Consider the following 15,621-nt stretch of genomic DNA (forward strand, 5'->3'; position numbering starts at 1 on the left):
CCCCCCCCCCCCCCAACTCAAATTGGTCATGTATTTTATGGACTTCCCTTTAAAAATAAATTTTTTTACCCCAATTAACTCCATCCGCGAGGGAAAGAATAGCAGCATTAGGACGAGCAATCATGCCAAAGCAATCAGCAATTGGTTCCCCATTATTACAATTGCTTGTCGGATTTTTCTCATAGAGGGTCGTTGCTATGCCATAGGCCATATCATGAGGATTGAACCAGCCGGAAACTCCAGCAATTTCTGTACCGGGAGCCGCACCTTGAAAAATAATTCGATGCAGTTATTCAAGTTTAAAAATAAGATAAAAGCGAATGAATGATTGAGACTAATGAGTGTATATGCTTATTACACAATACGTCTTTAGGGTGGCTACAACAGCGCCACCAATTTGGAACTATTGGGAAGAAATTTTTATTTCATATCGATATTAACCCTTAAACTGCACACTGGGTGTCTGAGACCCAAGGAACTTTACGATTTTTCTCCGATTGTCTACGTTATTTTTTCAAGTATTTTTTTTACAAATACTTAAATCATCACTGAGGCTTTGGAGATCGTTTTCCCCTATTTTTCATTATTTCAACACAACTAATTTTTTTTTAAGCCAAAAATATCTGAAGGTGTTTTTGGAAGTTTGCAGTTTAAGGGTTAACGAGAAACCTTACCAAATTTTTTGTGCCAGGTGGGGCTGTTGTCAAGGTCAAAAAGGAACCATACTTACAGGTATATACAAGAAATTTGTAACCATTTTTAAGGAAGAAAGGGGACAAATTTGATACGTGCAGAGGATAAATATAGGAACCAAAACTAAAAGTTAAGATATCACATTCTCCACCTGACTGAAAGCTTCAAATACATTTAATACTTTTTAGATATCAACAGTGGTGTAATCGAGGTCTGAAGTTGCCATTGGCTGAAGATGGATTTTAGGTATATAAATACTTTTAAGTGAAGTTGACGTATACAAGATATTGAAATTCAATTCGAAACACTTAAAATTCTCAAGATATCAAACCGAAATATATTGCATTTTCAACAAAATAGTTGAATTTTCAACCAAAAAATGATATTCTACCTAAAGAGATGAATTATCAAAACAAAAAGACGAATTATTAATAACAAAATTAATGTTAACCAAGTAGTTGCATTAACAACCAAATACATGAACTTTCCAAGTGATAAAATTGTCAAGTGAAAAAAGACGAATTTTTTCGAAGACGGTTGAATTTTTAACAAAAAAAGTTACTTTTTACGAAGAAATATAATTTTTTAACCAAGAAGGATGAATTTTCTACCATAAAAGGTGAACTTTTAATCCAAAAGATTGACTTTGTACAAACATCGTTGAATTTTCGACCAAATAGTTGAATTTCCACCATACAAAGATGTATTTTCAATCAAATGATCGAATTAAAAAAAATATATTAAAATTCAATCAAAAATTTGAGTTTTCAATAAAAAAAGATGAATTATAGACAAAAAAGTTTAAATAAAAAAATAACTTTTACCCAAAAATATAGCTGAATTTTCTTACTGAATTTAAATTAAAAATGTTATCTTCCTAAATTTTTAAGTACAAAAATGGTTCATTTTCCTTAAAAAATTTGGCTTTCAAACCCAGTTTTACCTATGAAAAAATTTTTTTTTAATACGAAAAATTATTACAAAATCATGAAAAGCAACAGTAAATTTATTATTTAAATAATAAATTTGGTAATTTCCCAATTCAGTATGGTCGTTTTAATCAAAGAAAAATTTCTCTGTCATTTCCGCGTTTTTTTCCTGGTTAGCAAACATTTTTCACGATCAATAAAATTAAAAAATTAAAACTAAAGCTTAGATAAACATTTTTCCATTGGATGTAATTAAAAATAAACTGAAAATTAAAGCACTCAAAGTGGAACTCTTGAATTTTAAAATCTTAAAGTTAAAGTTTAAAGGTTTCTTCATTCAAAAATTTTGTATTTAAATGTTCAATCAAAATAAAAACGTATAAATTGGAAAGTACTAATATAATGATTCAGATTCCATTTAAAATATATAATTCTACATTATGATTTTCAATTCTCTGAATTAAAGAATCAACCACTGAACTTTAAAAAAGCACAATTATGTTATTTTAACCAATTTTAAGCTAGAAACATTAAAAATTGAAAAATTAATTTTTGTAACTGAAAACTTCTTAAATTAGAAGTGAAATTATGTTCATCTTAAATAATTTAAGCATCCTTGAAAAGCTTCAGGATTTAATTTCAAAATCTTGAGAAATCTAGAAATTGTTCTACATTTTTTCAAATTTAAAATTATTTTTGAAATTTTTTCCGAACTTCTAAAAATTTTTCTAAATTAATCGAATTTTCACTACGATTTTTAGAAAATCCTTCAAATTAAAAAAAAATTCTTTAAGTCTTCCATATTTTTTTCCTAGGAATCTTAAGAAAATATTTTTATTATTTTAAAGCCCTTTAAAATACTTAAAAAGCTTTTACATTTTTTGTTTGAAATGAATTTTAAATCTTTTTAAAACTTCTAAATATTTTTTTAAATTATTCAAATTTTTTCAAAGAATTTGCTAATATGTTTTAAAAATCAAAAATTTCATTTACAAATTTTGTTTTACAAGGACAATTAAAATTGAAACATTCTGAGTTTCAAAGCTCTTTAACATTTTAACTCAAGGCTTTCTATGTCAAAAAAAAAACAGTTTCAAATTGTTAACTTTTAAACATTTGGTTTCAATTTACTCTTTAACCACTTAAATGAACAGTTAAATATTGCTAAATATTACATAATTATCCCTTGTCTTAATTAAAAAAGCTTTAATTGAATAGGTTACAAATTTAATGTTTCATACAGAACCAATATTTTAAACTAAGACTTTCGAATTGAAAGTTTTAACGTTTAACGTTAAAGTCTGAAATTTTTGACAAATTCGGAATAGTTTTGTTAAATCAATTATTCCTCACTTTTCAATACTTGAAGCACAGATCCATTAAAAAACATTTTATTTATTATATTTACAGTTCATAAAATAAAAGTGGTTTTTATCAAAAAAATTCAACTTTAAAAGCTTGTACTTTTTATTTATTTAACTCTTCAGGACTGCATTTTAAAATACTTTAAATTAAAAATATACGCTTAAAAATAAAAATCTAAAACGGGAAATTTTAAAAGCAAACAAAATTTCCAATTATGTATTGTAAACTGAATAATATCCTAATTGAAAAACATAATTCAACTAATTACTTTTTAAAAAACTGTCGAAATCGAACTTGGACAGATTTGTCTTCCTAATATTTGTAAAATTCCCGGTAAAAAAAAAATAAATTCACTGTTATTTCCCAGTCTTAAAAAATCCCCGATTATTTCCCGGTTTCCCGGTCTAGACGGCCACTTTTTCTTTTAGGACTACACCACTGGATATCAGATAAGAGGGAAAGGTGTGCAAGCTTTACAGTGATTGAAAAAAAGAGCTTGTCCATTCAAAAGTTTCAAATCAATACAACAGCATAAATAGTTCACGGGCTGCATGCACGTGCTTTCTCAACAAGGTGATTATTAATAGAATAGAGTTGAAACACCTTAGCTACATCAAATTTACTGACGTTTACTTTAAGCTCAGCAAAAGCCTTCACATTTGATGCAAACTTGTTCTACTCTCGATCAGAGATGGACAGTATTAATAAATGCATAATTATTTATATAAACAGGGCTGCCACAGATTAATGTACTTGAAAAAGGGGGAAAAAGTGACTAATTTTCATACAAAAATACCTGTAATATCAATAAACACTTTACTGTTCAAAAAGTTCGATTCCACTAATTTATCAGCTTTCATTAACAAGATTAGATAAAATTATATTGCTGAATTCGGGAGTGAAAATCAATGTCATAATAACAAGAATAAATTTTACAAGTAATTTATAGACAAATTGTAATTTATTTTATTACAAGCGAAATAAACCTGTGGCACTTGACTACACAATTAACAGCCTAAAATGTGGGAAATAGAGAAATAAGTTTTTTTAAATAAAATAAATGGAGGTAAGATACTAAATTCAATATAAAACGCTCTAAATTTCTTATCTTTTAAGTAAAAATATGTCAATTTCAACGAAATAGACGAAGTTTTACCTAAAAAGATCAATTTTCGACATAATATATTAATTTCCAGCCAAATAGTTAAATTTTCTAGTAAAAATATAAATTTTCAACCAAAAATCAAGTAGTTAAATTTTCAGTTGAAATCAGTAATTAAATAGAAAACGAAAATTATTTTCAACTACAATCATGAATCTTAAATTAAAAAATCGTTTTTCAATCAAGTAGTTCAGCCAAGTGATTGAACTTTCCAACATAAAAGATGAATTCACGACAGCAAATGTAATAAATATACTTCAACCATAAAAGATGAAACTTACAAAAAATGTTGAATCCTCCACAAAAACAAATGATTAAATTTTAACATTTTTATGCAAAAAAGTATAATTTCTAACAAAAAAGATGAATGTTCTACGAAATAGTTGAATCATCAATCAAAACAGATTATTGGCAACCAAACAATTCTATTTTTAACCAATAAATAGAACATTTTTACTAAAAGCGATAAATTTTCAAAAATGAAGAAACAGAAAAACATTTTCAACAAAATCTATAGTTTAATTTCCAACCAAATAGATGCATTTTTAACTAAAATTATGAACATTTAACAAAAAAATGGTGTTTTTTTTTAACGAAATAAATTAATCATCAACCAAAACAGATTATTAATTGAAAATCAAAAAGTTTAATTTTTAACCAAAAAATAAAGAATTTTCAAAAAAAGGAAGAAAAAGAAAAAAAAATTTCCACAAAATAGTCTAATGTTTAACCAAAAAGATGAATTTTCAACTAAAATAATGAAACTTCAACAGAAAAAATGTTTTTTTTTTGTTTAACAAAATAGTTGAATCATCAACCAAAAAGTTCCATTTTTAATAAAAAAATGTGAAATGTTTTCCAAAAGCGATTAATTTTGAACCACATAGTTGGATTCTCAACCAAAATATGAGTCTTCAACAAATAAGAATAATTTTCTACTAAAAAACACGAATCTCCGACAAGACAGATGAATTTTCAACCAAATAAATAAATTTTCTGCTCAACAAGTAAACTTTCTCTAAAAATCAGTGACTCAAAAGAAAAAAAATTTTTTTTTAACAAAATATTTCAATTTTCGAACAGAGATTCAATTTTAACTAAAACGATGAACTTTCAAACAAAAAGATGAATTTTTCACAGAAACCGTACAAATTAATATTTAAACAAAAAACATAAATATTAACAAAAAGTTTAATCCTTATCCAAAACAGATTATTAATTTTTAACCAAAAAGTTGCATTTTTAACCAATAAAGATGAAATTTCGACCAAAGCAGATGAATTTTCAATAATATGGATGAATTTGCATCCAAAAATACTATTTTGAACTAAGAAGATAAATTTTCTACCAAAAAGACGATTCTTTAACAAAATACATGAATTTTCAAGCAAAAAGATGATACTTCAACCAAGAAGATTAATTTTCGACTAAAAAAAACAGGAATTTTCGACAAAATACACGATTTCTCAACCAAAAATTGGTATGGTGAAATTTTTAAATATTGTATAATCAGTAACTAAAAATAAAAATAAAAGAATTTTTAAACGAGAAGATGAGGCTACAGTCAAGAATATTTATTATCTACTTAAAAAACACGAATTTTCGACAAAATACATGAATTCTCAAATAAATAGTTAAGTCTTCTACTAAAAATTACAAATTTTCAATGAGAAATACAAAAGTTAAATTTTCAAATAAAATAAATAATTTAAAAAAAAGGATTTCTGCTTAAAAGGTCAAGTTTCAGTTAAAACCAGTAATTAAAAAGAAAAATATTTGCACCACAATAGTTGAATTTTGGAACAGAAATGAATTTTTAATTAAAATTTTGAACCTTCAACAAAAAAATAGTTTTTAAACAAAGTAAGTTCAACCAAGTCGTTGAATTTTCAGAAAAGAAGATGAATTTTCGACAAAAAATTTGCTAGTTGATATTTTAACAAAAAAATGGAAATATTAACAAAAAAGTTGAATCCTCAACCAAAGCGGATTATAATTTTAAACCAAACAGTTGCATTTTTAATCAATAAGAATCCAATTTCTACCAAAGCAGATGAATTTTCATCAATATGTATGAATTTTTAATAAAAAAAAAATTATTTTCAACAAAGAAGATAAATTTTCTACCAAAAAAAGACGAATCTTCAACAAAATACATGAATTTTCAACTAAATAGTTGAATTTACAAAGCAAACGATTAATTTATAATTTTCTAGTGAAAAACATGAACTTTCGACAAATAAAATGAATTTCCAATCAATCAGTTGAATTTTCTACTAAAAATTATACATTTTTAAGCAAAAATGGAATAGTTAAATTTTTGAATAAAATTATGAAAATTTAGCTAGAATTTTCAACCAAGAAAATTAATTTCGTAGTAAAAAAACATGAATTTTCAGCGAAATACATGAATTTTTAATCAAATAGTTGAAGTTTCTACTAAAAAATAGAAATTCGGTCAACAATATTAATTTTCAACGAAAAAACAAAGAGATTTTTAACAAAATCGTTGAATTTTCATCTAAAGAGATGAATTTCCAACTAAAATTATGAGTTACCAAACCAAAAAAGATTATTAATTTCCAAACAGTTGAATTTTCAACCAAGAAAGATGAGATTTTTACCAGAAGAAATGAATTTTCAACCCATCCAACCGGAAAGGTCAATTTTAAACAAAAAATTTAATTTTCAACTAAGACACCAAATAGCTGAATTTACAAAGAATCAAAATAAATAAATAATTTTTGAACTAAATAGTTGAATTTAAAACCAAATAATTGTACTTTTAAACAAAAGAGGCGAATTTTTAACAACCAGAGTTTAATTTTTAACCAAACAGTTAAATTTTCAATCAATTGGTCGAACTTCTGAAAAAAGATAAAACTGCAACCAAAAACAGTTGGAATTTATTATTGAAATATATGAATTTTTAACAAAAAAGTAGATTTTTTAAACAATAAGATTCATTTTTAAACAAAAAGATTCACTTCCTGCCGAAAAATACAATTTTTAGATAAAATACATGAATTTTAGCGAAATATGTAGTTTAATTTTCAATCAAAGGAGAAAAATTTTCAACAAAATAGTTGAAATTTAAAATAGAAAGAAAAATCAATTTCCAACAGAAAATGGAATAGTTACCGTTTTAGTAAAACAAATTAATGATCAATTTTTAACTAAAATGATTAATCCTCAAACAAAACTTAAATAATTAAGTTTTAACTTGAGAAAATCTATGTTCAACCAAAAAATACGAACTTTCAACGAAAAATATCATTTTTCCACCAAAAACTGAATAATTAAATTTAGAGTAAAAAAAATGAATGTTCAAGCAAAAAAATCCATTTTCAATTAAAATTATGGAATATTCAACTGAAATTCAAACAAAAAAGAAATAAATTTTCAATAAAATCGTTCAATTTTCAGCAAAAAATTATTTTTCATTCAAAGAAAAAACAAGAATCAAAAACGTAACTTTTAACACAAAAAAATGAATTTTTAATTAAAATAATAAATATTCAATACAAAATCTAATTTTCAAGAAGAGTTTATTTTTCTATCAAGTAAGTTTATTTCTAACCCGAAAGATGAATTTTCAACAAAGAAAAATAATTTTTAAACAGTCAGAACTGTGTAATTTTTAAATGAGAAATATAAACTTTCAATCAAATAGTTGGATTTTCATTTTTAAAAAAAGATAAAATTTCAATCAAAAATAAAATAATTTAATTTTCCGCTAAAAATCTAATTCTTAAACAACAAAATCGGATGTTTAAAAAAATAGTTAAATCTTCTACTGAATAATTACATTTTTAGATGAAAAAATTGATTTTCAACAAAGTCGTTACATTTTTAAAAAGATATGAACTTGCAATTAAAATGATGAATCTTCCAACAATAAAAATAATTTTTAACAAAAGAGTTTAGATGCCGTTAAAATGCAAAATAAATGTTTGAACTTTTATAAATTGTAGAGTTCAAAGATTGAGATTCAGTTCTAAAAATATAATTCCACGTTATCATTTTCAATGCTCTAAAGTCTAAATTGAAGAATCAATCAATGAATTTAAAAATTTTCAAAGTAATATCATTTAAAGTAATTTTAAGCCAGAAACATAAAAAATTGTACGATTACATTTTTTTTTATAAACTGAATACTTCTCAAATTAAAAGTTAAATTATTTATATTGTAAATGGTTCAAAAATTCTTAAAATGCTTCCAAATTTTATTTTAAAATCTTGAAAGATCTGCATGTTGTTTACACTTATTTTCAACTTTTTAAATTATTTCAGAACTTCTAAACATCCTTTAAAATTAATCTTTTTTTTTCTCAATTTTTTTTTTAATTTTGACAAATTAAACAAATTTCTTTAAAATTTTCTACATTAATTGCTAATAATTTTGTAAATCTTTTTGAATAATCACTCAAAATTATTTTAAAAAAAATTAAAATCATTAATTTTCATAGGAAATTTTTTTAATCTTCTGAAGTCATTCCAAATTCATAAAAATCTTTTAAATTTTTTGTTCGCAATCTGCCAAAATCTATATTTTGGCGGTACAAAAAAAAACTTCTAAATATTTCTTCAACTTCCTTGAATTTTTTAAAGAATAATATGTTACTGTTATTTATACATCGAGGTTCAAAAATTTGACTTACAAATTAAATTTTTTAAATAAAACAATTAAAATGTAACGTATAAAATTTAGTTTTTAATATTTAACTACAATAACTGACTTTAAATAAACAGTCAGATATTTCTAAACATTAAGTCATTCTCATTTTTCTCAATTAAAAAATTTCCAATTGAATGGTTTAAAAATGGAATATTTTAGACTGAAATAATATTTTTAATTTAATAAAAGCCTTTGTTTATGAATATATTAGTTTCAAGTTATTTAAAAATTGAAAATAGTTTATAACGTTTCAATCGGGTGTTTACATTTGTTTAACTAATAAGTCTTGCAATTGAAATAGTTTACACAATTTTTGACGTTAGAAACGGGAATTTTAAAAAGTGCGAACTGATTTCGAATCGTCTTGTAAAATTAATTATTATTCACTTTAAAACTTTAAAAAATAAGTTTAATTTTTAAAATCATTGTTAATTTATAGTCACAGTCGATCAACTGAAAATGTATTTTAAAAAAGGATGGAAATCACAGTAGGTCATATATTTCTGTAAAAAATATGTTTCTTCACCTTATAAGATGTAAATTTCATCTAAACCCCTTTATTTCTCATAAAGACTTACTTTTAGTATCCAAAAAATACTGTAAACTTCACAACAAAAATCGTTAAAACACTTTTATGCAAAATTTAAACTAAAACTTTAAAATCGCTCCTATTCTTTCTAGTTCGGATTTTTGTCACCAGGTGGCATTAAAAGGTCAAATTTCAGTTAAATTCAGTTAAAATTCAATAATAAAATCTAAAATAAGATTAATTAAAGTGACTTAAGTGACTGTGTGGCAGTCATGGATATAATTTAATAAGGAAGCGTCGAACCAAAAGTTCTGCCCATCTCTGTACTCGAAAAAGAAAAGAAAAAATAGGTAGCAACCGACAATAAGAAAAACAGCAGTCTTGAGGCAAGCCGTAGATCTGAAATCAGAGCACCTTTATTGAACTTTTTGAACGGAGCCGGCGCACTTTTCGATTTTCTCAGCGGATTCATCTCGGATGCAAATTCAGAAGGCGGCGGTATAATATCACATCCCGAATCTCCTTCACTTGAACTATCCAGCGTGTCCTCACTGGAGACATTCTGCAAAACGAAATGAACTCCACGTCCGCTCAAGTTGCAATTCAACCCATCTTTAAACGACTCCTGGACCTTTTTCTCAATTCTCGAGTCAAAGCTCTCAGCCTGCAAGGACTGACTCTGCGTTTCGGATTCGAATCGGATGTTATTTTTCTGAAAATCGACACCTTTGCTGATCTGATCAAGAGTCGAGACTTGATTGTCGATGAGCTCGAAATCATTGCCGGGTAGATTATTGTGCTTCTCGTCTGAATCGCTGTCGACATCTAAAGAATCTCCTTTGTACTCTTTGGTGTATATTTTATTTTTTAGTAGGTTTGTCTGCAGATGCTTCGGTTCTGGCTCATAGAGCTTTCCAGCTGCTCGAATTTTCACACAACTGTTGTCAATCGGGTAAATCGAGGAGTCGTTGGAATGCAAAGTGCGCCACCGATCGTGGCTCCTTGTGCTATTATCTGTTTTTAAGCGGGAAATTATATTTCTAGATCTTGGGACGTGAGTTTAAAGATTTCTTTTTTTGATGTAATGAATGTGCATCGATGAAAATGAGTGAGAATGTGAATCTGGGATTAAATTGTGGAAAAAAAATTACTGAATGAGCTTAGATTAGTTATTAACTCATTAGAAAGGCCGAGCTAGTGTTCTAACGAGTTTAATTAAGTGCTCGGAGAAATTCTCACGAGCATGAGAATATGCTCGAGAATATGATCGACCTTAATGTTGTGCTTTGAGAATTCAATGAGCATTTATAAATATTTTGAATTAGGATTTAAAAAATCGTATTTTCTATCTTTATTATAATACGTCCATTATTTAAATTTCGGAGGGAAATTTACCGCTTCAAATTGGAAAGGGCGCTTATTTTAAATGGTAAAATAAGTCAAAATAATAGAAAACATATTATTCGCATTAAACAGTGACTGATTCAGGGTTGCTACAAAATCAATATCTACAAAAAAAACTAACCATATCCCAAGAAGATTATTAATATTAATGCAAACAAAATTTTTTTCTAAATACATTTTAAGCCCTTTTAGTTGAGTTTTCAAATCAAAAAGATAAATCTTGAACCTGAGAAATAAATTTTTGTAACTAAAATTATGAATCTTCAAACAAAAAGATAAATTTTTAACCTAATAGTTAAACTTTCAACCCAAAATATTAATTTTCTATCAAAATGGACTCATTTTCAACAAATTACATGAATTTTCATCTAAAAAATATCTATTTTCAACCAAAATTAGAATAGATGAAATGTTAGAAACTTAATTGTTGAACAAAACAAACAAAAAACGAATTATCAACAAAATGATTCTTTTGTTTATAATAAAAATTATTTCTTAATTAATATAGAATAATTAAATTTGTAGTTCAGGCAATCAATTTTCAATAACATATAAATTAATCCTCAATAAAATAATTCAATCTTAAGCCCAAAATACAAATGTTCTACCTAATTAAGTACAGTTTCAATAAAATATATAAAATTCAACTAAAAAAATTAAAAGATAACAAAAATCATTTTAAAAATATTTACAAACCAAAACTAGAATAATTCAATTTGCAGTTATAAAAGTAAATTTCTAACAAAGAAAGCAAGTTTTCAGGAAAATTAATTAATTTTTAACTAAAAATATAAATTTTCAAGCGAAAATGGAGTAGTTACAGCTTCAGTTCAAGAAATTAATTATCAGCTAAAAAGAAACGAAATTTCAGCCAAAGAAATTAATTTTTAATCACAGTGATTAATTTTTAACAAAAAATATGATTTTTTGACCAAATAGTGGAATTTTCAACCAAAAAGATGAATTTTCTACCAAAAATACTGATGTTCAACAAAGAACATGAAATCTTATCTAAAAAAAAATCATTTTTCAACCAAAATTAGAATAGTTAAAATGTTAGAAAAATAAATGTTCAACACAAAAAAAAAACAAATTTTCAACAAAATGGTTGTTTTTTTATTAAAAAAAAAGATTTTTCAACTAAAAATAGAATAATTAAATTTTCAGTTAAAGCAATCAATTGAAAAAAAAGACTTTAACCAAATACCTAAATTTAAAACACAAAAGATGAATTTCCTAAAAAAAAATATAGTTTCATTAAAATATATAAATTTTTTATTAAAAAAGATAAAAAGATAACAAAGATTATAAAAAAAAATTACAAACCAAAAACTAAAATAGTTCAATTTGCAGTTTAAAAAGTAAATTTAAACAAACAAAAAAGCGAGTTTCCAGCAAATTTAATTAATTTTCAACTAAAAATATAAATTTTCAAGCGAAAATGGAATAGTTGCAGCTTCAGTTAAAAAAATTAATTTTCTACTAAAAAGACAAGAAATTTTCAGCCAAAGAAATTAATTTTTAATCACAGTGATGAATTTTTAATTGAAAATATGATTTTTTGACCAAATAGTGGAATTTTCAAACCCAAAAAGATGAAAATCTACGAAAAAGACGGATTTTTAACAAAGTACATGAATTTTTATCTAAAAAAGATCATTTTTCAACCAAAATTAGAATAGTTAAAATGCTAGAAAATTAAATATGCATCGCAAAAAAAAAACGAATTTTCAACAAAATTTTTTTTTAATAAAAATAGAAGAGTTAAATTTTTAGTTAAAGCTATCAATAAAAAAGTACTTTTTAATAAAACAATTAAATTTAAGACACAAAATATCAATTTTCTACCAAAAAATATAGTTTCAATAAAATATATAAATTTTTAATTAAAAACGATAAAAAGATTACAACGATTATAGAAAAAATTTACAAATCAAAAACTAGAATAGTTCAATTTTCAGTTTTAAAAGTAAATTTTAAACAAACAAAAAAGTGAGTTTCCAGCAAAATTAATTAACTTTCAATTAAAAATATTAATTTCCAAACGAAAATGGAAGCCACAGCTTCAGTTAAAAAAAAATAATTTTCAATTAAAAAGAAACGAATTTTGAGCCAAAGAAATTAATTTTTAATCATGAATTTTCAACCAAAAATATGAATCTTTGACCAAATAGTGGAGATTTAAATCCAAAAAATTTTCAACTAAAAAAATTCATTTTTAAACGAATATATGAATTTTAGACTAAAAAGACTAATTTTCTACCAAAAATATCATAATTTAATTTTTAGTTACTGAAATAAAATTTTAAACTAAAAACACACGAATTTTCAATACAAAATTGAAATTTTCAAACATAGAAATTAATTTTCAACCAAAAAGATGAAGTTTCAACTAATAATAGTACTCATTTATCAAAAAAGACGGACTTTCAATAAATATGTAATTGAATTTTCACCTAGACACATAAATTTCAACTAAAAATAGAATAATTATATTTTCAATAAAAAACTTTATTTTCAATAAAATCAAAGTAAATTTTCAACGAAATACTATAATTTTCAACCAAGAAGATTAAATTTCTACGAAAAATGATCAATTTTCGACAAAAAAATGGAACAGTTGCATTTTCAGTTACAAAAATTAATTCTAAATAAGAAAAAACTCATTAATTTATATTTAAGAATTTTGAACCCAACATGTACGAGTTAAATTTTCAATTAAAGCAATTAATTCTCAACTGGAAAACATAATTTTCAACATAAAAATTAAATTTTAAACAAAAAAAAAGTTTTTTTAACTAAAATGATAAAGCATAAACAAATATATGAATTTTTAAGAAATTAGTTCCTCTTCCAACTAAGTAGTTGAATTTTCAACAAAAAAGGATGAATTCTAAACGAGAACCGTGATATTTGATATTTCAACGAAAAAGAATTTTAATTTTATACAAAAAATAGTTTAATTCAATCAAAAAATATGAATTTTTAACAAAATAGTTTGAATCCTCAACCAAAAGAGATTAATTTTAATCAAATAGTTGCCATTTTTAACGATAATAATAAAATTAACTTCAACTTTAGTTTTTCGAAAATTCTCTAACTCTATCAGGTTTTCCCTGACTTTCTGGAATTACCTTATCTGTAGCAACTCTGTAAATTAAAAAAGCATATGTTTATTTCACTCTAGAATATTTTTGTAAAAATATATGTAGTAATTAAAAGATATATTTGTTAAAAACAAGAAATATTTTAAATTCTCTTCAATGCTCTGTTCAGGCTTAAATTCTGAGCATATTCTCGAGAGCATTCGCTAAACATAAATACTTGGACAGTTAAGAGTTTTAGACGGAGCAACTATAAAAACTAAAACAATATCAAAAACTTGCAGGCGGAATTATAAATAGAAAGGTCATTTTTACCAGATCCATTTTGATCAGGTTGGTCCAAGATATCAATGTAATCCACATCAGGATCGCTGATGCTCAAGTGTCTTTGTTTTAAATTGACTGTTGTAAGTCCTCGATCAGGACCTGTTATCGCAGCAAATTCTTTTTCATCTTTATCGTAATCCCCCAATGGTTTTGCTGGAAGCTCCTCAGGACTTCTTCCATGTATTATAACTGGTCCCTCTTGTTTCGTTTCCAGGCTAAAATAATCGTATTTTCAAAATTTAATCATTTCCAGGCCTCGGACTCACTTGAAAAATTCACAATAGTGTCAATAGTAACACACATTTTGAAAAGTAGTTGCAAAATAGTTTTTTTGCACATTTTAAAACAATAAATCGAGGGGTTAACTAGTTTTTAAAATATATTCACTAAAACTCTTAAATCCTTTAAAATTGATAAAATTATATAAATTTATCAAATACTAAACTTTCTAAAGTCCGTTTAACCTTACCAAATCCCTAGTAATCCCAACAAAATTAAGTGGAATCCTGTCACACATTCTGAAACTTTTTATAACTTCCGAATTACACAAAAATTAGGAAACATTTAAAATTTTATGAAAGATCTTTGAAATCCCTTCAAATATTGGAAATACACTAAAATCTATTTAAAAAACCCTTGAATTCCCCTGAAATCCATGGAAAGCACACCAATTTTTTTTAATTCATCGAAATGTATGTAAAAACTTATTATAATCTTATAAAATCTTTTAATTTATTTTGAAATCCTATGCATCCTTCAAATATTGTAAAATTCGTAGAAATCCTTCGATATTTTTTAAATACCAAAAAAATCCTTAATATCTTCGAGATCTTTAAAATCTTCTGAAATCGTATCAAAAAAGATGAATTTTTAACGAAATTGTAATAGTTGAACTTTCAACTAAAAACAATAAATTTTTATCCAAAAATAGAATAGTTAAGTTTTAACCCTTAAACGGCCAAAACGCCACTACCGGGACACTGCTTTTCAACGGCCAATAACTAAGACTATTCGACACTAGAAAAAATTGAGACATATATTTTTATTGCTTAAGATCTCCTCTTACCGACGGTGCCAATGAAATTCCTCAAAAAATTTATTTATTATCCCAAAATGCAGTTTAAACAAAAAAAAACGTGATTTTTCGTGCCTATTTTTTTTGTGAACCATTTTCCAAAGCTTTTCGAGTCTGTAATCAACCTGGAATCTCACTAACCGGTGGAATAAATGTCTAAACTTTGAGAATCCATGGTTCAAAGATCGATTTTTCGTTTTAGTATTTTTAAAATAGCGTCTTAATGGCAAAATTTTTGTGAAAATATTCATACATTTTTTTACAATAAACGATGCGCTTTTCGGAAAAATCATCAAAAATAAAAAGTTCTTGTAATCAGCCAAGGAATACGCCTGAATTTTTTCGAAGCGTTTTG

General features: G+C 25.1%; 1 protein-coding gene across 3 annotated transcripts in view; it reads right to left on the minus strand.

Moving 5' to 3' along the window:
* LOC117170559 (PP2C-like domain-containing protein CG9801) overlaps positions 1 to 15,621 on the minus strand; it is a 44,286-nt gene that overhangs the window by 23,750 nt on the left and 4,915 nt on the right. For 2 of the 3 annotated variants that reach the window (XM_033357389.1, XM_033357388.1), the window contains 3 exons: positions 14,180 to 14,406; positions 9,771 to 10,370; positions 70 to 267 (listed from right to left, as the gene is read on the minus strand). In XM_033357389.1, the coding sequence (XP_033213280.1) occupies positions 70 to 267; positions 9,771 to 10,370; positions 14,180 to 14,406 (1,025 nt within the window). The remainder of the gene's footprint in view (positions 1 to 69; positions 268 to 9,770; positions 10,371 to 14,179; positions 14,407 to 15,621) is intronic. The other variant, XM_033357390.1, reaches the window with a different exon arrangement.

The sequence above is a fragment of the Belonocnema kinseyi genome, chromosome 4, assembly GCF_010883055.1.
Source record: "Belonocnema kinseyi isolate 2016_QV_RU_SX_M_011 chromosome 4, B_treatae_v1, whole genome shotgun sequence".
NCBI lineage: Eukaryota > Metazoa > Arthropoda > Insecta > Hymenoptera > Cynipidae > Belonocnema > Belonocnema kinseyi.